Source organism: Coloeus monedula (assembly GCF_965178545.1).
Source record: "Coloeus monedula genome assembly, chromosome: Z".
In the NCBI taxonomy this organism is placed as follows: domain Eukaryota; kingdom Metazoa; phylum Chordata; class Aves; order Passeriformes; family Corvidae; genus Coloeus; species Coloeus monedula.
The window spans coordinates 75,752,956-75,775,391 of record NC_138822.1 but is presented as its reverse complement, the minus strand read 5'-3'; the positions used below and the strand labels follow the sequence as shown (position 1 = coordinate 75,775,391).

General features: G+C 42.1%; 1 protein-coding gene across 1 annotated transcript in view; it reads left to right on the top strand.

Annotated features, from left to right (window-relative positions):
- The window catches only part of LOC309584785 (protein unc-13 homolog B-like), a 204,429-nt gene that overhangs the window by 162,259 nt on the left and 19,734 nt on the right, over window positions 1–22,436 (top strand). Inside the window, exons 27-34 of the mRNA XM_082301026.1 lie at window positions 2,495–2,621; window positions 7,221–7,317; window positions 8,124–8,267; window positions 8,414–8,491; window positions 9,025–9,102; window positions 16,112–16,200; window positions 19,306–19,458; window positions 21,381–21,504. Of these exons, the coding sequence (XP_082157152.1) occupies window positions 2,495–2,621; window positions 7,221–7,317; window positions 8,124–8,267; window positions 8,414–8,491; window positions 9,025–9,102; window positions 16,112–16,200; window positions 19,306–19,458; window positions 21,381–21,504 (890 nt within the window). The remainder of the gene's footprint in view (window positions 1–2,494; window positions 2,622–7,220; window positions 7,318–8,123; window positions 8,268–8,413; window positions 8,492–9,024; window positions 9,103–16,111; window positions 16,201–19,305; window positions 19,459–21,380; window positions 21,505–22,436) is intronic.

Here is a 22,436-nt window from a genome sequence, read left to right as displayed (position 1 = left end):
TATCACAAGCCCCTCCTTTCTTTCGAATACGTAAAGTTCTCTTTTATGGTGGTAAGACCTCTCCTTCTTTCTTTTAGTTTCATGTGATTTATCCCTTAGTGTCAAGTGTCTCCTTTAGTGCCTAGATGGCCAGGTAGTCGTAGTAGCTGTACTTGGGTTTATGCTTCTGTGGCTGCTTTGCATCTTCTTCTTCTGCAACTTAGAAGTATTTCAGATGTCGTAGAGAACAGGAAAAGGCTCGAATTGCTTGCTTTTAGTGCATTGTTTAATTTTGAGGAACTAAATCTGATTTAAGTCCTTTTTACATCCAAGTCAGACCTTTCCTCAGCAGGAACAGCATTTTCCACACGCGGGAGCAGCAACTGGCGGCAGCGCACATCCGAGTTAATGAAGTTATAATTGTCCATCGGTTTCCTCACTCACAGGGAGCAGAGCAGGCACAGTTATTGCTTTATTTGTTTCCAGTTTTAGGTCTGCAGAGGGAGTTCTCATTTTCTTCTACCATTGCTTGAGGGATAGCAGAGGGTCAGCAGTTCAGATGCTGAGTATACTCCTGCTTTCTTAGTGCTCAAGAAAGATATGAGATTATTAATATAAAGCAGGAATGGACTTTACACAGCTCCCTGTGGAGTGAAATGGACCATACAACATGTAACTTGTCCATTGAACCATCACCCCTGAGGATTATGTCTCTCAGATATTGGGCATTTTAATTTCTTTTAAACAAAGATTGGGTTTCTTTCTTTTTCTTTTTTTTTTTTTTTTTGAGATTGTATCTGTGTGGATCTGTGACATTGTGAACTAGAAGGAAGTCTGTATTACACTGTTACAAAAGCTTGCCGGCAAATCACTGGAACATTCAACTGCTTGGCAGTTGACAAGGTTTATGGAAAAATTTTGCATGAACATTACTCTGGATTTTGTATTTTCAGTTGGATAATTCACACTTGATTTGGACTTTATTCTTGTGCATGTTAATGAAGCTTCAGGCGAGATGTGGAAGTTTCTCCATATTTTCAATTAGTTGCAAGAATTGACATTTACTTGAAAATAGGTAATGTTGTAAGATAAGCATGCCTATTAGTTAATAAGCCATTCAAAACTGAGAAAAAGACTCCCACTTTTTAACATAGCTGAAACCTCTTTGCACATCAGCAGTGGTGCCCTTGGAAAGTTACATCAGTGATGAGGTTTCCACATCAAAGGTAGAAAGAAGAGTCTAAAGTCAAATACTGGGATAAAAACCTGAGTCTAAGCCAAAATCATGTATGTTTTAGTATAATATCTCACATTGTAGTCATGGGCTAGCAGCTTGCTGTGGAGCTAGGGTGAACAAAGAAGCTTGGCACAAAGTGTATTCCTGCTGTGAAGCTTGGCAGAAGAAAGCTGGATACAGACAGGAGGCACTGGGGAGCGGCAGCGCAGAATTGATAACCTGATAATGCAGGGTCACAGTGCAGGCAAAAGCCAGCTGCTGAGTCCTCATATTGTGAAAAAGGAATTAATTTTAATCTCTTCAAGGAGGATTTTGAAGAAAAGCAGCGCAGTAGAAGGAGCTGCCTGTGTAAGCACAAGGCGTGGCTTGGGAGAAAGCGTTGAGCTGCTTTTGGGAGAACTTAACAAGTATTTTAAATATAGAATTGTGGGCTGATCAGAGGTGGGAGTCAGTTGCTGAAAGATGGTAGTGTGGATGTAGGCTGTGGAGGGCCTTGAGAGTGAAGACATGGACCGTACATTTCTCCTGATAAGGAAGGGGAACAGTGGTCTGTGGAGATGATTCTCTGCGGAAACATCAGTCTGATTATGGCCAGTGCTTTAGTGGTGTAGGTGTGTGGGAACGGTTGTGTTGTGGAGGGAGGTATTGGCATTATACAGGGACAAACTGCATTTTCCCAGCGTTGCTTGGGTACAAAAACATAAGGAATCCTGGCAGGAGGAAGAAGCTCAGCAGCAGACCCTGCCTGGTGGGAGAGAAATATCATTAATTTCTTCAAATGGGAGCAGGGAAGGCTCCAGTTCGTGTGTAGCTCATTTGATCTTGCTTGAGTCACACTGTCAAGCTCTTGGTGCTTTCTACTCTTGTCTCATAGGGGATGTAGTGTAACATGTTGGTATTGCCTTTGTTTATATCCAAGAATGAACAGATTTGCTTGCCTTGATTTTTCTCCTGCAAAGATGGAGTCTCAACTGTGACATGTTAAATGAAAAGGCCATGAGAGATTGCTCTGTTTTTATTGCTTTGACAAGAAAAAAATGTTGAACAAATGGAAGTATTAATTGGAGCTACAGAAAAAACTCCAGAGCCCCAGTGGTCCCAATCTCCAAGAGCTCTTGCCTGCTGCCAAAATCCTGTGTTGTGAATATTTTGTGGCTCTAAGGTGCTTCATCCTCAACACCCTTACACTCTGCAGTCATGCTTTAGAAGTTCTTCCTGTGCCTGGTGTGGTGACAGTGGTGAATTCAGACCTAACTGCTATTTTTCTCTTCCTTACAGAGCATGAGAAACACAGACTGTGTAAAAGTGCAGACTATATGAATTTACACTTCAAAGTGAAGTGGCTGTACAATGAATACGTTCGTGATCTGCCTGCCTTCAAGGGAAAAGTGCCTGAATATCCAGCGTGAGTGTTTTATGCCTCCTGTAGTAAATCTCCACTATTTGCCTCCTTCTGTTACCTTGGGGTTAGGGTGGGCCATTTGGTTCTCCTGTGGCTGCCTTTGAGATACATCATTTCTTACCTCCTGATTTTCTGTCTTTATGTGCATGTTTGTCCCCTCTAGTGTTCTGTGACAACCCAAGTCAGTCCATTATTTCACAATACCTCCCAACATTTCGAAAGCCTTAGCAATAGCATGGACAGACTTTAAGCTACTCTGTGCCTGCAGTGTGAGCAGTTCTTGAATAGATGATGTATGCCTAAGATATGCTTAATGTGTATATACATTACAGGATTTGTAAGTAAAGATAATGTTTTCTCTTTCTTAGTAAGACTGGGTGGTTTAGTTGGAAGCATGAGATGAGCTGTCGCTCTTGAGCTCTAAGCAATTGTTTGCAACTTTTAACTTTAAAAGAGCAACAATAGATTTCAGACCTGGAGAAGATGTATGAGACCAAAAGGTTGTCTGAGCAACCTGGAGATAATGCTGTAGCTAGAGTCCCACACTTGCCTCATGCAGGAACAGGTATCCTGGGTCTGACCAGTGCTTTAACTGGTTTTCCAAAGTTTTCAGTGATGGTTGCTGCACAGCTCCTTTTTTCATGTGCTTCACTGTTAACCCTCCACTAGGTTTTGGAGATTTAACATGCACTCTCCTTTTCACCCCCTCCAAATCTTTCTTGCTTCAGTTTGAGCTTGTTATAGGCTGCGCATAGAGAATAAATTGTTCCTGCTTTGCAAGAGTAAAATGCTTTGCTTGTGTCTCTTCGTGGCCTTCTGCTGGTTCTTGTTTGTTCCTAGCTTTCCATCTAAGTGAGGTTTAATCACCTCTTTCCAAATGATTTGTGTCATAGAATACTTGGCCTTAAATATTGATGTTTCATCTAGACCTTGCCTTGCATTGCAGGCTGTGCTGCAGCTTTCACGTGCTGTGTTGACAGCAACCTCTTTTTTTTTCTTCTATTCAGAGATATTGCTGACAGGGGATGCTTCCAGTGGGCCACTGGTCAGTCTGCAGGCACCCTCAGCATTGTGTCCCATGCTGCTGTTCCCACCCTGTACATGACTGTTCAGTGCTGTCTAAAAGCAGCACTGTGCCCCTCTTGACAAACACATTTTTCCTGGACTCTGTTTCCAGTTTGGTACTTTGAATTCTTTTGCCATGCTGTCATGCATGCAGTCCCTCAAGCCTGGTGCTAGCTGCATACTAAGGGGACTTGAGGCAGTTGGGCATAATTGCTCGGTGTCAGCTGTGGGCCTTGATTAACAAATCAGGTCAGCAAGAGGCATAAACTCAGTGAGCAGGGTGCTGTGCAGTGACAGTCTCAGAAGCCCCGTTCTCTTTGCTGCGCCTCTGAGTCAGGGCAGTCTCATGCAAGCCATCAGATATTCTTAATCTCTCTTCTTCTCCTGTGTAATCAGGATAATGATGCTCAGTTTTGTTCTGCAGTCTGTTCTGCTCTGCTGGCCTTTGTGGTAGAGCTTCAGTGCTCATGTGCATTTGCAGCCACTGGCTTTGTTAGTTCACCCTTGTGTTTCAGTACAAAAGCCACATTGTCAGACATAAGTGATGATTATCTCAACCATAACCTTCACCTGTCACAAAATATTCCCTTGATATGAATTGTCCTTTGATTTGCTTCATCACCAGTATTTTTAGCCTCAAAACTTCCTTAAACAAAGGAGTCACCGCATCAGATTTGCACATTGGTAAACTCATTAGGTGAAACTAAATTGCTGCTGTCCAGACAATGGTTGGGTTGTCTGTCTACTTATCAGACAGAAGGCTATCCACAAACTCACTTTTCCTGTTTATAAACTATGAGAAACCGTGTTCCTGGTAGCCTTGAGATGTAATTGAACAAAGTGCAGGGTCCAAAGTATTGAAGCTGAAGTTTTTATACTCCCTTTATTTTCTGAAACTCAGAAGCATTTTCTGAAATGGAAGTAGCTATGTAACTGGGAGTGAATCTTCAAAACATCGTCTCTGCCAGCTAAAAGCTGTGAAGTGACAGTTCCTGAAAAAACCGAGCTTTTTAGGTGTGTAAATAGGTGTTCTATGTTTTGTTTTAAGTACTGATCTTAGCATGCAGGTAGCATTGTAGCTGTACTGCAGCCTATGTCCTCTCTGGTGTGGGAAGATACTCCTTCCTTTGAGATCCTGTTGGCATATTCTGGCTCTCTTCATCGAACACAGTATTTATTCTTTTACTCATTGGAACCCCGCCTGCCTTCTTGCCTCAGCTTTCCCAAGGCCCAGAGATTGTTCCTTAGATACTGACAGGAACTGAACAAGATTAATTCACCTGCAAAGTGTGACCCTGAGGGAGCCAGGCTCATGGCCAAGCTGAAACGGTAGCCTTTTGTGTTACCTCATTGTTGTGCAGCCAACAGAGGTGAACGTATATGTAGTCCCGAAGCACCACTGCCTTTCCCAGCAGGCAGGACTGAAGTGTATTCTGTGCAGACCTTGTTTGGAGAGTCTGGCTGTGCCGTCTGGAGTCAGGCCGTGCTGACCCCTGTGAGCACAGAACGTCTCTGAAGCAGCACCGTGAGCCGCTGCCGTGTGTGCTGGTGTGTGAGTCATTGCAGAGTTTGCTTCCTGACAGATAATGAAGCAGATGAGGGAGAAGATATTTGCCATATAACAACATTTTGAAGGTATTTCCCTGTGAAATCAGATTATTTTTGTTCGTTTCTGTGCTAAATAATTTTGCATATTGTTCTGGATTTGTTGCCTTTGTAGTCCTCAGAGTCCCCCTGACTTGCTCGGCAGTCCAAGACCTGATAGTAAAACACTGTCAGGGGTTTTTGGCCTAAGGTAGCTTAGGTTTGTGTTACAGCTCAAAGCATAGTTTGGCCCTGAATGTACACATGGACTGGAAGTATTTGTAAGTTATTTGCATCTCTCAGGTTTTTTTTGTCAGCCAAAGGACAAAATTGAGGCTGGCTCTGCAGATGTACTTGCATAATTTCCTGAACTAAGTCGTTCATTCAACACTCATAATAAACCTCTTCCTGAAGGTAATGCTTTTTTTTATGAGAGGGAGAGCAAATACACCACTCCCACCCGCCCAGCAGTGCCGTTTTCTTTTCCACCTTTGCTTAGACAATTTGGCAAGACAGTTAGGTATACCTAGGCACTTGATTTTGTGTAGCAACATACGGTATCCATAAAAATGGGCAGTGTTCTCAACAGCAAATGGCCCTTTCTTGTGAATGTGGCACAATAACTAAGGGTGAATGATAATCAGGAAGTTGCTCTGCTTCTCAGAGTGAAAACTGTGTCTTCTAGCACGAACAAGTAATCCTCCCTGCATGCTGACCTGTGACATGTGAAGCAGTCAGCAACTCACAGCCTGGTAACTGTGAAACAGGTGGAAGATGTATAGTTGCTTCCCTGTTAACTGCCTGAGTTCCTTTCTAAGGCTTGAGCTGTTTAAAATACACTATTGCAGCTTAAAAGAAAACGTTGAAAGCTTGAGAAACTTGCAGCAGACTTCAACATATGCTGACTTTTAGGAGCCTGAAGTGCCATTCAAAAGGAATTCTTCCAGAATACAGGAAGTCCATATGTCTGTGACAGTGTTCCACTGTTGCTGTCTATAATAAATAGGGCTGCATAGACAGGTTGCTTTTGGCATTTTAACACTGTGTCAGTTACAATTTCCAATATTAGCACTGATGTGCTTTATATTTCAAAGTGTAGAGATTATTTAAGGCTATCTAGTATGCTCTGCCTGTGAATTTGCTCTTGATCTCCCTCTCATGTCTGGCACATGCTTTCATGTTCTTTGCAAACTCAGCCCACAATTAGCACAATCTCTATGAACACAGCTGCCTGTGTAGAGAAGGCTGTACTCTGTACTGCTCATATAATAATCTTTTGTATGGACTAAATTACACATGGACACTTCTTTCTCTTGTTTGTGAATGCTGTTTAGTAATATTTGAAATTAAGATTTGCTTCAGCTGTGCTGTGTTGGCACTTGCATGCAACAAAGCCTAGACAGACATTTAAATAAGGCTGTAAGTGCTATGTTATTGATTAAACACAGGCAGTGAAAACACCACCCCCCTTTTGTACTGTGTGTGTCCCTCACAGAAGAGGACAGAGGGACCAGCTGTCAGATCCCATCACTGAAGCTGCTTCTCAGCTTGCCTATTCTCACACTGCCTATTTGGTACACCCAGCTGAGCGGCAGGACAGGTGCCTGTGGGTGTGGAGGCCTCCCTTGTGCTCTCTGGCATGCAGATGGAAGGGAAAGAAACTACAAAGTGCTTTGAGGTGAAGCAAAGTTCAAGGTGGCTCTCAAGGGCAGGGAAAGGGGAAGGTACCAAGAAGAGAAAAGACAGGAAGAGGGACAAGAACAGCTCAGAACCAGCCCAGGTGATGGTACAGGCCCTGTGCACCAGTAGCTTATGTACAGGTGCAAGTATATTTGGGAACTTTGACTGCACAGACAGACAGCAGCATTCAGACATCTGACAGCTTTCACAAGGCTTGCTGGGGTTAGGGTGCTCCTCTTCCTGCTGTAACTTGCTGTCTTTCCTCCCCTGCAGGTGGTTTGAGCAGTTTGTGATGCAGTGGCTGGATGAAAATGAAGATGTTTCCTTAGATTTCCTGCATGGTGCTCTGGAGAGAGATAAGAAAGATGGGGTATGTAGGCCACTCTGAATGCACAGCTTGGTGCTGCATCATTCAGTGCACAGAACCAAATAAAACACTATAAATTCAGCTGTCATACAAATGGAGGATGTGGTCCTTCTTGCTTGCTAAACACTTGGGAAACTCGTTTATTTTAGTACTTTATAGGTCACAGAGAACTTTTTAACAGCAAGGTGCATATCGTTCATTTTTGTATGTTTTGCTGCTGTTAATCTGTCAGCCAGTGGCTTGGTGCTCTCTCAGCTGTCTCTGTTTGGGAGTAGTAATTGAAATTGAAAATTGAGGCACTTTGCATGTACTTAGTCATGCAGTGAGAATGTGACCTTAATCCAGTGAGAGACCAATCTTACTCTTAATTTGCTGAGTATTGCCAATGGAGGGAAGAGCTTTCCTGTTATTCAGTGACTGTTGGCACTGTAGACTGTGATACTCATGCAAACATTCTCTTTAACAGCTAAATCTAAAAAAAAATTAAAATAGCTCTTTACTCTCTCCTTCTTTCCTCATTAGCTGACAGGCAAACCATGCACTGCATTAAGGATCTCAGCATCATGGTACATTTCCCTGGTGCTTGTCACGATCATAGTTAGTGAAGGACAGTAAATTTATAATCCAACCAAAAAAGGCTATTTAGCTCCTCTAGGGCTTTTGAAGAGTTTTTGACTAATTCTGAGGAAGATGTAGGTTTTGGGAAAGTTACCCTGCCTTCAACGCGACAGATGATGGAAACACCCATGCAATGTGGCTATATTTCAGATCTTTCCATTTGACAGTGACTCTTTGTACTTCTGTTTTAGTTCCAGCAAACATCGGAGCACGCTTTGTTCTCTTGCTCAGTGGTGGATGTGTTCACCCAGCTCAACCAGAGCTTTGAGATCATTAAGAAGCTGGAGTGCCCAGACCCTGTCATTGTTGCTCACTACAATAGGAGGTTTGCTAAGGTAATACCCTCAGCATCCAGATATTTATCTTTTCTTAATAGGGTGTAAAACAGTATGATTATTTTTGTTCTGTTTCCTGGAGTTCTCCTGCAGTGGTAGAGGACAGTAACAGAGGAAGTAACAGTGCTCACATCTTGTCTTCACAGACTATTGGTAAAGTGCTGATGCAGTATGCTGACATACTCTCCAAGAGCTTTGAGTCCTACTGTTCCAAGGAGAAACTGGTGAGTTATGCTGAGCTTCTCTTTTCCCTCAAAGAATCACATATTTGTCCTGATGAAACCAGTCTCACATTGCACCTGACCATGGTGATGATGTAAATGTTGTCAGTGTTGTTTTTATCATCATTTGTATGCTTTTGCACTTTGAATTCTGGATTGGACCTAAAATAAGAATAGGTCCTGAGGATGATATGCAGATGATATGCTACCAGGTCCCCTTGAAATTAACTTCCACACTGCCTGTGTTGTGTGATTTAAAATAATAAGAGTGGGTCCAGATTGCTCTGTAGATCTGGTACTTAGAGAGATCTGCTCATCTGGGTGTTCTGGAACTGGTAACTGACCATACCATTTCAAGCTGGAGAAAAATTGACCTTTTTCAATGTTTGAGTGCTGAAATATGTACATTCTCTGCCTCCTTTGTAACTCTCGAAACTGGTGGTGCTTGGGGAAGGGTGTTGAGATGCAAGGTCTCCCACTGGTGACAATGTGTTGGTATCCTGAGCAGTAACAATAACCTGCTTTTGTCCCTTCAGCCCTGCATCCTGATGAACAACATCCAACAACTGCGGGTGCAGCTGGAGAAGATGTTTGAAGCTATGGGTGGTAAAGAGGTAAGAGAGCTCAGAGAATGAGTGTTATTCCTCATTCCTCCTGCACTGTTGTTACTGGGTTGTTTGCATCATACTGGTTCTTGAAGACTGCAGTCATGAGGAGAGCCTTGTGACACCTGGCACTGTAAGTGTGGGGAGACAGCCATGACTGAAGGCTTCCCAGATAAATCTCTTATAAAAAGCAGGAGGAAATGTTTTGGAGCACAGAATAGCATAGGAAAGGAAAGGAAGGATTGCCTGTTGTGCTCATGTGGGCGTGGCTGGTGGAGTTCTCAGAGCTGTGGACATTGAATCATTTTATATGGCATATAAATGTGGAGCAGTGCCTTTAGCATGAAATGTCCGATATCTAATGGATTACAGACATGCAAATCAGTTCTCTGGTTATGTTTCGAGGGATATTAAGATGTGTCCATTTGTTATGAGATGGTAATTTTTACAGAAATAATGTTTTACTCCTCCAGATCACTTTGTCTGTTCTGATGTAATATATGTATCTTCTTTTTTTTTTTTTTCTCTTCTTTTTTCATTGCTTTTCAAGATTCAGGAAGATGAAGAAAAGCCTGCTGATGCTGATGTTAGGAAAAAATTATTTTCAAGTGCATTTTCTTTGGTTGTGTTGTGATAGAACCTGTGCTATGACCTGTATGCCAAGAGGAAAGTCAGCTTTGCTGATGGACAGCTCAGTTTTTGCCTGTATTGCTTTTCTAAATCTTGCTTTTGCTCAGTGGCAGAACTCTATGAAGTGACAGAAATCTTGACAAATAGATTTGCCCCATGAGGCAAGGAAAACTGCTGTCATTCTTTCACATGTCACCTCAGTAATCCTAGTTTCTGAGCCCTGCATCAAGAACTAGCATTATATGCTTCCTGCTGTAATAGCAGCAGTAGCTAAATGCTCATTTTTGGGAAAAAATAAACGTGTGATGAAATGTTTGTGAAGTGGCATATAAAACTTTAATGCCTGTGCATTTCATTTCCCTTAAGGAATCAATTTGCTACTGTTTTCCATAGTGGTAGCTATTAAGTAGGGTTTCCCTATATTTCAAATTGAAAATATCCCCTGATACTGTACTAAATAAGTGGAGAAAAAAGGTGTTTCTTGAGGTTGTTGGCTACTTTCCCTAGCCTAGGTCTCTTCTCTGCATTTTGCCCTTTAAAACCTTCCACGGGAGGTGTAACTAAGGTAAAAATGGGGTAATGAACCCACTATTTCCCCTGTACTGGGGAAACAGAAGACTGAAAGGGGAGAAAAACCCTGACAGTGAGTAGTAAAACACACAGGAAGAAGTGTGACAAGCACACTAGGAAGCTGGTTTTTGGAAGTGATTTTTTTTTCATTTTCTTTTCAAATGCTGCTTACTGCACTTCATAGGGCTGCCACTGATCACCAGAAATAAGTGTTGTGTTAGGTGCTTGCATTATCTGCTGTCCCCAGGGGTTTCCCACTTGGTGACTGTGTAAGTACATTGCTTCTTGACTCGAAACCTGCCAGGTTCCCTGTTTGCTAGAGTAAACAAGGTCTTGTCCTAGTTTGAGTAGTCTTTCTGCTGCAGATCAAACCTGACTATTGGGTAACAATAGGTGAGACAACAGCTTTGAAAATAGAACTTCCTGGAAATGCATCTGTGGGGTTTATCCTCCTTCAGGAGGGACAGTTCTTACTTTCTGTGGCAGATTTGTTCTTTGTTCATCTATAAATGACACGGAAGCTTGCACAAAAGTAAGCATTATCCTAACTATCGACAAAGGAACTGCCTCCTTGGGAATGTAAGAAACTAGCACAGTGGTATGCCCTGGTCTTGAACTGTTCAACTTCTTGTGTTCTTAAAGGTGTTTTTGAGAGCCAGGTACCAAATATTCCATTGTTCCTGTGGCATTGTTACTTGTGGCATATATGCAGCCAGACCTCAGGGACTGGTTTCAGTTACTGTGTGCTTGTGGCTTCATCTGCTTCTGATTCCCAGATCCATCTCCATCTACAGCTGTAGCTGTAGCACTGCACAACTCTGGAAAGCTCTGAAATACTGCTGCTACCTGGTGGTCTTTGCCAGTGGGTCCAGAGCACATCCCTAGGGAAATCCAGGTCACTTATTCCCTTTTGCAGCAAGGGAAATGAACGGACAGGGCTCACCTGTGGTCACCCTGCAGTATAGTGGCATAACATGGAGCAGAAGTGCTTGCCCAGTACTGTTTATTGAGATTGGGCTCCTGGATATAATGCCTTTCTTTACTTTCTCCTCCACCCACTGCCCCCAGTGAGGTATGGTGTCTTTTCCTCTCACTTTTCATATCATTTTCTGAACTGTAGTACTCAAAACAGGGCAAAAATTGCCCAGCATCTCTGAGTTTAATGTGTCAACATCATGTGGTCTCTGAATATTACTAGTCAGAAACAATGAGCTTTAGAGAGCTCTGGAGGGATTCCCTTGGGTCTGTGCTTGAGAACTCAGGGCAAACATATATATACACACAAATACATAAACACACATGCATACGCAGAGAAAAATACCTTAAATAATTTTTAGGAATATAATTAATACTTTTATTTCCCTTCTAAGCTGTATTGATCTCATGGGATCAAAACAGCTTCATCATGACCCAGGCGTATTCTCAGACATCCCTAAAGCATGTTTTGGAAGGGCAGTGTTTATGAAGTGGCAGATAGCATTAAAAGTATAACGAACAGTGAAATGGGGGGGTGAGTCCTGGATAAAAACTGGGTACATGAATACCTTTTGAAACATTTGATTCCTCTGAATCATCTCCAATACACCAGCAGAATGGAGATTATAATTTAGCTCTCTGCTAGGGTGGACTACACACATTCAGTGCTAGTGTTTGCCTGAATTTAGCCCTATTTGTTCATTCATTACTTTTCCTAATAAAACCAAACATGACTTGCATTTTCTACCCACCTCTGTGGTTTTCCAGCAGACTTCAGCCTGCAATCCATTATTTTGCTTAGCTTTTCACGAGTAATGAACTCATGGGAGTGAAATTAAAAGGTGCTATACTGCATTGCACACTTCTGGAATCTAGATGTAGTGTGGAAGAGTAGTTTAAAACATTTCTATACCTTTTTTCCCCAAGGGAAGCATGTGAGGTGAGTATCAAAGACGAGCACTGCCTAGGGAACCCAAGGAATTAGCTGCTGAGTAGCAGCATATTGTCATCATACAATTTTCATGCCTTCAGTTTCAAGCTAATCTGCACAATTAAAGCTTCAGGAAACTCTCCTCTTAATGCTTAGCCAGGGTTAGCCCACATTTTAAATCCTAAGTTAGCCACCTGAATAACAAATTGCAGGACAGCTTAGAAACAGCCAAGACTTAAATAGGAATGTTCTCAAAGGATTTGTGGTATCTACTGTTTGCTGCTCTTTAGCATCCCACATGCCGGAGCTAAGGCCACCCTAGTATTTGGGAAGTTGGCAGCTATTGTTTGGATTCAGTGCTCCATGTTCCTTACTCTTGAATCCTGTAGGAAAGTGGGGAGATGCCCGAAAATTCAGTGCAAGTGAGTCCTTAAAGGGGGGTTGGATCTGCTGAGCTCCCAGGGGCTGGTAGAGGGAGGCAGAACAAAAACCAGCAGCTTCAAACTGGAGTCAGATGAACTCCATAACTTTCATAAAACTAAAATATAGTATCAGGGCATAATTCTTCAGCTACTGATATGCCAGATCAGACCTGATGATTTCACAGTGTCTCTGCCTTTTAGGTGTGAATTGATTAACATCTTGAGCTTTCTAGAAGGCAAGAGTCATGTCTCTCCACCTACACCACCTACAGAAAAGCCTTCCAGTTCTGGCCACTCATGCTTCACCAGTGTGTGTGGAAACCAAAGAAGAACTAATTAAGTCTCTTGGAAAACTTGGATTCTTAGAGTCGGGGGTTCTGTTTCATGCATGAGGAAAGGAGGAGAAGATCATCCTAAATTCAAGTTAATAGCACTTCAGTATAAATGCCACCATTCAGATTAGCAGAGAATTTGAGGTTCCAGCCCTAAATGGAACCCCTAGATGAGACTTTGAGGCCGAGATTCTTTCAAATGCCAAGTCCCAAATATTTTCAGAAAATTAACAGAGACTTGATTTCTCCCCTGAAATTTAAATATGGGATTAGCTTTTCCCTCTTTGCACCTCAGTTTTCAGCATCACACATTAAGCCTCAGACACAGAACCGCGTCTGTGCCAGCCATTATTTCCTCTGGAATTGGAACATTTGCTCAGAGATCAGAAGCCACTTCACTGTCCCATGTTTTGCACAGAGAACTTTTCATTCTTCCTCTGAATTATCTCTGATACACCCACAGAATGGAGATCATAAGCCTGCTGAGAGAAATGGTGTGGATGTGACATGTGGCAGTGACCCAGCTGTCTAATCCTATTTTCTGCTATACCAGCCAAATTTATCGTGCAGTCCAAGTAGCATTTCCTGCTATCAGTGATAGCTGATACGCTTAAAATTCATTGAGTGAGCAGCAATAGCAACACCATTGTGGGTTCATTTGAGTACTCTTATCAGTGCTTCACCACACTGGCCACATTTGCAGTTAATACCAGATGCTGCAGTACTCTGTTACTGGCATGTGATTTATGCGTGGGAAATGGCAGTACACACCTACCAGCACCTTCCTAATGAACTTAAATCACACTCAGGTAATTCCCCAAAACTTGCTTTCGAGCCAGAGCAGGCCAATACCTAAGTATTAACCATCAGTAATGTGTTATGTGGAGTCCTTCTTCCCTCATAGCAATTGCTCAGAAAACAACAGCTTTTCTGGTGTGACAAGGGGCTTTGTGGATGCTGAACCAGAATGCTTACCATCAGGGTTTGGCTTCCTGAGGATGAAGCTGGGCACCTCAAAGTTAAGCCTGGGCAGCTGTCTTGCCAGTTGTATCCAGAGAGTTGTGAGCTGATGTTCTGGAGGAGTGAGAGTTCCTTACCACAGATAATGGAGCTCATCCCCATGGCAAAGCATTGTTCCAGCTGTCTCTTCTTGCAGTAGTGGGACAGCAGTGCATCTGCTATGAGGAAGATCAGTTCGCAGTAAAATACAGCAGTGAGGGAAAGCTTAGAGGTAACCAGTGAGCTCTCCAGGCCACCTCACAGTAAAATAAATCACTGGTTGCATCATTCATGAACCAGGCCAACAAGTTGTTGATCCTGATCTCAAATATCCTCTAGACTGTGCATCTGATAACTTACAAAGAAGTAGAAGTAAATTGTAAAGAATAATTGTCTTGTGCGAAATTCTTCTGTCTTTTTTTTTTTTTTTTTCTGATTGGAAAAGAAGTTAGTTGGAATGTTTTCATGAGTCATGAACTGGTCCTACCTCAAATCTGTCAGAAATGGCTGAAATCAGAGGGCAATTCAGTACCATTAATTGTAGAGAGCAAATCAGACAGCTTGTGACTCATTGTGCCTTTACGCAGTAGGAGGGAAGGATTAGTATAGGGGCAAGAGAAACCACCAACATCAAATGCTGTTTTTATTTTGTTACCTATACGCTTGGCTTGTAGGTAGAATGAATGCTGATTGGCATGACATTAGCTTCCTTCTGCTGTCATAGAGCAAGAGGTGTTGTAAAGATAATAGGAAAAGAAATTTACTTTAATAAGGGAAAAATAATCAGAGGCAGCAGTGCTTAAAGTTACAAGGCCTAAGTAATCATCATTTGCTTGGTTGTTGGTTCTTACTTTAATTACTTTTAAAATTCTGATCCAGAAGTTTCATTAGCACAGGTTCAAATGCGTAATAGAGTCAATTTTCCATGCCAGCTTACAACAGGAAAATGAACGGATCAGATTCCAAATCCCCTAAGGCTTGGCTTTCTCTGCCAGATGCTGAAGGAATATGAAGAGGGCTTCAGCACTGATTTTAGAAGTGGGGGCTCCTGTCGTGTTCAAATCCTGTATAGATGGATATACCATAAAAATCTGAACTGATTTTTAACCACTGTACTGGTACCTGGCTCATTGCATTCCTAAATAGATGCTCTGCCTTAGAGGAAGCTTTTTGTTTTACAAATGTCATGTCTGCCTGCATACACAGGCAAATCTGTTTTACAAGTTACTTTTTATGAGCAAATGATCTGAAAGCATTAATTCAGTGCTGCTATGTGTACACACAGGTATGTTGCTCAGAAGTGGCTTTTTTGAGGCTGGAGGGGTGGCTGCATCTGGAATACAAGACAGTGTAAATCATGTTCAATTTAAAACAGGTGGATTTGGACTGATAAGAATGGAGGAAGCACTTTCTTGCAGAACTTGCCAAGGTGTCAGCAGCATTCATGTAGTGCTTGGGGCACTTGTTTTTTGTTTTCCTCTGAACACTTGCATACAAAAAGCTGTCTGGTTCCATGCGAGAGTAGAGCTACATTTGCTCAATACCAGTAGCTGAGATTTTACTTTCCAAAAATGATCAACAAAAGATTGAAACAGCTCCTGCCATGATACTGTGGTCAGATTTTCAAAATAGCTAGGGCCCAACCTTCTGAGAGCAGTGTCTGGGTCAATCTTCAGTTGGAGTATTTGACAGCAGGGTGAAAGGTGAAACAGCTTCTTTCAAGATCGTGCACGGAGAAATGCATGAGTAGTAACAACCAGTCTGAAAAGCCCTGTATCCGTCTAGACTCAGAGGGGTGAAATTACCTGTGAGCCCAGGCTAAGGCCCACAACTTGTTGGATTCTCAGCCTAGATACACTCTTGGCCACAGGGAGTTCACATTCCCTTTCTTACTCAACTTTACAAACATCAGGAACAATACTGAAAGGGATAGGAGCCTGGGGAAATTACTTGCTGCTTTTTAAGCAAGTACCTGTTGATATTTTACAGCTTCTGTAGCAGCAGCAGCAGGCAGTGGAGGAGAGCATCCTACCTGGCAGGGTCCAGTGGGCATAGTTCACCTGCTTATTAAGTGTAGCCTCAACAGTGAAGAGAAGCACTGCAAAGGACAGTAGACTGCCCTCTGGATTCAAACTAAATGGGTTTTTTTTCATCCACAGTTGGATGCAGAAGCAAGTGACCATCTCAAAGAGCTCCAGGTGAAGCTGAACAATGTTTTGGATGAGCTCAGTGCAGTGTTTGGTAACAGGTGAGTATTACAAGGTCCTTGTCCTTGGTGCATTCCTTTCTTTTGTCTAATCTCATTCAGTCAGCTTAAGAAAGAAAAGAAACTCCTGTGAACTGCATCATATTTTTCTTTTTGTCCTTAATTCATGGCCTTTCAAATACAGAGACCATCTAGGGAAGTGAGAAACATTTTTAATATTAACATTTTTCTCTTCTGTATTTCTCTGCTTGGAAATGTAACATGGAGATCCCTCAACTGTGAAATGTATTTGAATTACACAGAGTGATTTTTTTTTTTTATTAAGTAGTGCTTGTCAGTAACAGAATTGCCTGCTCCTTTACTGCTCGCAAAGCTGTTTCCAGCTTAGTGTTTATGAAGCAACATTCTTGTTTAAACATTGTGCTCTAAATGTATGAAACAGCTGACTGATTTCTGATTGTTAAATGAATACTGGAATAAGAAGGAAACAGGTTTGGAATTTGAGATTGACTTGTTCTAATGCTGCTGCAAATGTTACCTAGTGTTTCAAGGAGCTCTTTAAAGTATTGCCGAAGTAATTGATGGCAATTAGGTTTTGCATGTTGATGTGGAAATCATGTTACCATTTACCTGAGGATAAAAATGTGCTTAACTTTATAAGACTTCTGTAGTGAACTATAAAGGATGTCAATTAAGCGAAATCTAAAAATACAGAACTCTTGAATGTTCTTCGAAAACAACCACTTGTCACTACAAACCCCATTCATTTCATGTTGTGCTGCATAACAGGATTAGTGCTGGCATGAGCCATAGTGTAGCTTGAACATGGTTAAGGCAGAGCAAATTGTACCAAGTTGGCCTCCCAGGGTTGACTTACGCAGTTCTTATGGCTAAAAAATCATGGTGGGATTTGTCAATGACTGGATTTCAGCACAAAGCTAAGCAGGGAGATAAGTGAGCTGTTCCTATTGCCAGTAATAGATGCTACAGCAAGAAATGGAAAGACTCAGACTGTAACTGAATGGAATCAATGAAGTTCTTAATTAGATGGAGGGTGACTGAGAAATAATGATTAGGGAGGTGAATTTTTTTTTAATCTGAGTATTTTCTCCATGGTGTCACTGCTACAAAACAATTAGGGGACAATCTTAGCATTTGCAAATATGATTAAAGAGATTATCCAGTATCAGCATACATACTGGGGAGTGTTTTAGAGAGATGACCCAGCCAGAGATTTAGGCAGTCAGATGGTTCAGGTGCTTCATGTATTCCTTAACAGTCTCAGAGAGTGAAAAGCAGAGCTGCAGTGTACTATATAAGCATGATATCCTAAAGGATATAAACTGGGGAGATAAGACAGATATCCAAAAGATTCTGTGCAGAGTCTGTAAACAGTTGCTCCTTCAACACTGTGCACACCTGACAGTGTAGATCTTAACTCTTCTTCATCTATGTGAGATAATTGCATTTGCTGAGAAGGTAGCACATGTCCTGAGAGACTCACCACCCTTGTGCTGAGAGAGGATTTTGTCTGGACACAGAAGCATTTTCTACTTTGAGAGAAGAAGAGTCTTGAAAGGGTTTATCCTTCATGCAAGGCTAACTGATGTTTTGTTCTTGGAGGCTGTAGGAGTGAAGGAAGGAATTCCTGGAGGAATTAAGGAGCAGCAGGCCCTGTCTGACAGCATAGGTGAAGTGTTTTTTAGCTTGCTGCTGCCAAGGGTTCCTGTTAGGCTATACATCTACACAAGCTTCACTTTCAGGTGAACCTGTTGCCACAGTAACTGATCTATTATTTTTCATAAAATAGGTAACCATTTTGGCTTGTATTACTTCTTATCTATGAAGGCATTGTTATTTTCCATCCCTGACTGGGGGGTTTAAAGCATCTTGGAGCAGGGTCCTGCAATTGATGTAGTGATGGGAGAACTGTGGGGTGGGATTGGTCTGTGGCAGAACAGGGACTGTTAATGGCACAGGAAATTTTTTATGCTCTTTTACTTGATGTGGCTTAGGTCTCTGGTTAAACTGACATTGCAGCCACAACTGACTGCTGCAGGACTCTTTCTGCTAGAAATAGGGCAGGTGGGAGAGAGCTCTGGAATTTTTCCAGTGAGAGGCAGGCTAGAATTGAGCAAGAGGGGCCATGAGGCTGGCAGAGCATGAAAGGTGACCAGGTGGAGAAAGAGGATGAGAGCCATGGGGCAGAGAAGTTGCACACTCACACCCAACCCACAGGTGTCCCCAGTGGCTCGCACATCAGAAGTTCAGGGCCTTTTTGCAGCTGTAAAGCTGACTTCCAAACTTTTGTACCTGCTTTTAAATCTTTACCCTAGCTCCTAACACTGGCTTGTCTTCCTGTTTTCAAACCTCTGTGCCATTAATGGATAGTTAAATGTCACTTGTAGTGCCTATTGTTAGTAACTGTTCTTTTAAATGTCAAAGCATTTTCCTTTATTTGCTGAATTGATTTGTTGTCAGCTCTGCTGATCTATTCATAATTTTTAATCACTGCATTATTTAATTTTGAACCGCCTCTTAGCAGGAAGAGGTGGAAAAGTAATTGTGCTTTAATGCCTTGTGTGTCACTTTGTTACAGGGACACTGCACTTTGCAGCTGAGCCCCACATCCCAGTTTGAGACTTGGTGTGGACTGTATGGCAGTGAACTGGTTTAAGCTGGTGCCTGCCTTCAGGCTGTCTCCATTATTTTAAAGAATTAGCCTATGATGGGTCATAACTGTATTTCTGCTGATGGGCTCCTGGGTGCTTAGAGTGGGGCATGCATTGTGTCATTGCTTTGTGTGATATCCCAGTCTCTGTGGTGGAGAAAGCAAAGGGTAGAGCAGAGTGCTTTGAGCTAAGACTAACAGCATTTCTTGAAGTCAGGAAAGGATCATTTCTTGCTGCAAGATTAATGAACAAACTCCTCTCAAATGTGCTTGTGTCTCATGTTCAGAGGTGGTCAGCTGTGTGTGGGTGCTGGGCATAAGGAGCTGGAGAGCATGCCCCTTGGTAACAAATACAGTAAGGAAAAGAAGAGCAAGTCTTGTGAAAGGAGAGGGTGAAACTGAGTGAACTTGAAATTTTTTACCTTGTGTTTCTGCCACTAATAATCTTGGGTTTTGCCTCTCTCCTATCTGTGCAGCTTTCAGACTCGGATTGATGAGTGTGTCAAGCAAATGTCTGATATCCTCTGTCAAGTGAAAGGGACAGCAAATTCTGCTGCTAATGCCAGAAACACAGTTGCACAAGATGCAGATAATGTCCTGAGACCACTGATGGACTTCCTGGATGGAAAGTAAGGGAGTGTTCAAATATATGCTATACATACGGTTCATTGGATTGGAACAAGAATGAGGCAGAGGGGAAAATAGCTCTCTGTTCTTGAATTGTTACTGAGATTTTCAGTCTCCAAATTTTCAAGATGAATTAATACCTTTTCTTCCCTTATCTGCCTCTCACAAGCCATGAATAGGCTCTTTAGCCTTCATTCAGGGCCAAAGCACACTCACAGTTCTTCGTCTACCTCCAGTAATTATAGCAATCAGCAAAACACACTGCTGATCAAGCAGTGAAAAAAACTGAAATTCTGAATTTTCTAGCTGTGGGTTTTTGTCCTATAGAGATTTTACTGTAGACAATTTGCAAGCATATTGCAAACAGTGCTTATGTACTGCTTATGTACATATTCTACTCAGTATCACAGTTGTGTCAAATGTGTGTTCTAGTCATACCTGCTGCTGTTCTGACTAGCAAATAAGCTTCTGAACCATGGAATGTGCCCAAGGTTGATCCATTGCTTTAATTAACCATTGCATTAATACCATGCAGCATGATTCAGCTGGACAGGGACAGCTAAATGTGGCTACTGGACATAATTTTTGTAAGTCAAGTCTTGAACTGCAAACAGAAATGGTTTTTAATCCTTGTAGTAGTTAAACTTAATGCTGCTTTACATCAGTTCTTAATTTAGTAAGGAATGGCCAGCAACTTTCTTAATAAATGCTGCAAGAGATGTGAAGCTTTACAAGTTTAAAATATAGGGGGGTTGGTTGCACTTAGTGTTGATTATCCCGTCTTGCTCTTGGGTCACTGTGTACTAAGTGACTCTGCAGCAGTCATTACATCTAGGAGACTTCTCATTTGATCATCTTCCATGCATGCCGTCATGAATCCTGAAAAGCCAGATTCCTTTGTACCACCGGGAACTTTGTATGCTACAGGCTTGCCATCCAGCTGTGGAGCGACTAATTTGATTATGATAATCCATGTCTGGTTTATTTTCTTTCCTCCTTTACAGAAGGAGAGTATTTTTTTAATGCTTCCTGCATCCCACCCACATCAGTCTTGTCCCTGTTTGGTTTTGTTCATTTACTGTCTAACCAGCTGTGGGAAGAAGGGAGGTTGGGAGATGATGGTGCATAATGGAGAAGAGTCAGCTGTCTGAGTCCTGCTGGCCACAGAGTTCCTGTTCTGTAGCTCTCACAGTGTGATTGGTAAATCCCGAAGTTCAGCAAATGTTTCAAAGGAGGTTCTAACAGTTCTTGGCCTTTTTCATAGCCTGGACAATAAAAAAGGAAGAAAAGCTAGGGAGATAAAGCTCTTTGTGTTACAGCAGATAAACACATGGCAGTTGATTGGTGAATGCAATCACAACAAAATATGGAGTTGTCCAAGAAATACTTTGGGGTGATTTTAGAGGTGAAAGATTTAGATACTTCAGCAGCTATCAGAAGCTGTGCAGGAATTTCTGCACAGCACTCTGGGAAGTATTAATTTAGGTATCCATCAAAAATCATCATAGTAACCCCTTGAAGCTTAAAACCAATTATTCTATATTTGTAGGTTTTTTTCTATATAATCTGTAAACCAGACACATCTTAAAGGGATCCTGTTCAATGGTACCTGCACTTACTTGGATTATATATATTATTCCCAACCATCTATCACCAAGCGATGACTTCTGTAATCCCCAGGTCAATATATAGAAATTATTTGGGTCAGAAATGTCAATCATCCATTTTCGCCAGTGTTTTTAGTGCTAGAACTCCAAGGGTGAACACAGGCTCTGCTTTACGAAAAGGGAAGATTTTTACCCTTAAAGCAATTGTTATGACAAACTGCTTTGGATAGGGCACTGAATCTTCCATATGCAGCTCCTTTTCTTTCATTGCATATTGTGCTCGCTGTACTTACTCAGTTCTTGCTCTCTCCCTGCAGCCTGACATTGTTTGCGACTGTGTGTGAAAAGACAGTGTTGAAACGGGTGCTGAAAGAGCTCTGGAGGGTGGTAATGAACACCATGGAGAAGCTGATTGTGCTGCCTCCTCTTACAGACCATACGGTAAAGCATTTTCTCCTTCCTGACTCATACCAGAAAGTGTTGCCATTGCCTGTGTAACTCATCCCCCTGACCTAGTGAGTCATCCATACAGGTAAAATTGTCTGCTTGTAGCCTGCCTGAGGATGGAAAAACATGTCTGTAACTTGGTAAAGAAAGAGAACATCTCTATTTATGGTAGGGTTGCAAGATACAGAGCACACTCTAGAAAAAAAACCACAATTCAAAATCCATGATCCAAAAGGAATTTCTGTCCAGTGTATCAGTTTGCGCTGATTAGGGCTTTGCAATCCTCTCAGGAGAGCTCTGTGTGTGGGGGGGATTATGGAACAGGTAGGCTTCATGGGCTTAGGTCATGATCTGTAGCCACTTTTGCCTGATTATTTATTAGCCAGAGCGTCTCTCTCACATTAGACGTGGTCAATTTGAGCATGATTTTTAATCACCCATCCCCCAATTTAACCCTCCCAGAAGTCTTTAACACCAGCATTGGCTGGCAGGATTTCTCTCTTTGTGATGCTGGGGAGTTGGAAGCATGTCCAGATAGTTTTCCTTCAAAGGCAGGGTTTTGTATAATTGTTCAGCTGTGTGGACATGCTGGATGAATCTGTGTCATGAATGTAGTGATGCTTTTAACAATGGAAGATTAACTCTTCTCCAGTTTTGAGAAACCACAGAAACTGATTAAATGTCAGTCATGCATGCCCAGCTGCTCTGGGGGATGACACTCAGTTGGAGGCAGTGTGAAGTTTGGTCTGTAACCTCATTTATTTGCAGACGATCCAGAACTTCTTTTCTTCTTGCTGTTAAGAGTAAACTTGCGGTCTGTAGCGCATTTATGTAGCCTTACTTTTTTCCCAGTGGTGAGTAGAACAATAGTGGTTTTCACTATTCAGCAGTTCCCTCACATATTTGGACTGGGCTTCCTGGGTTGC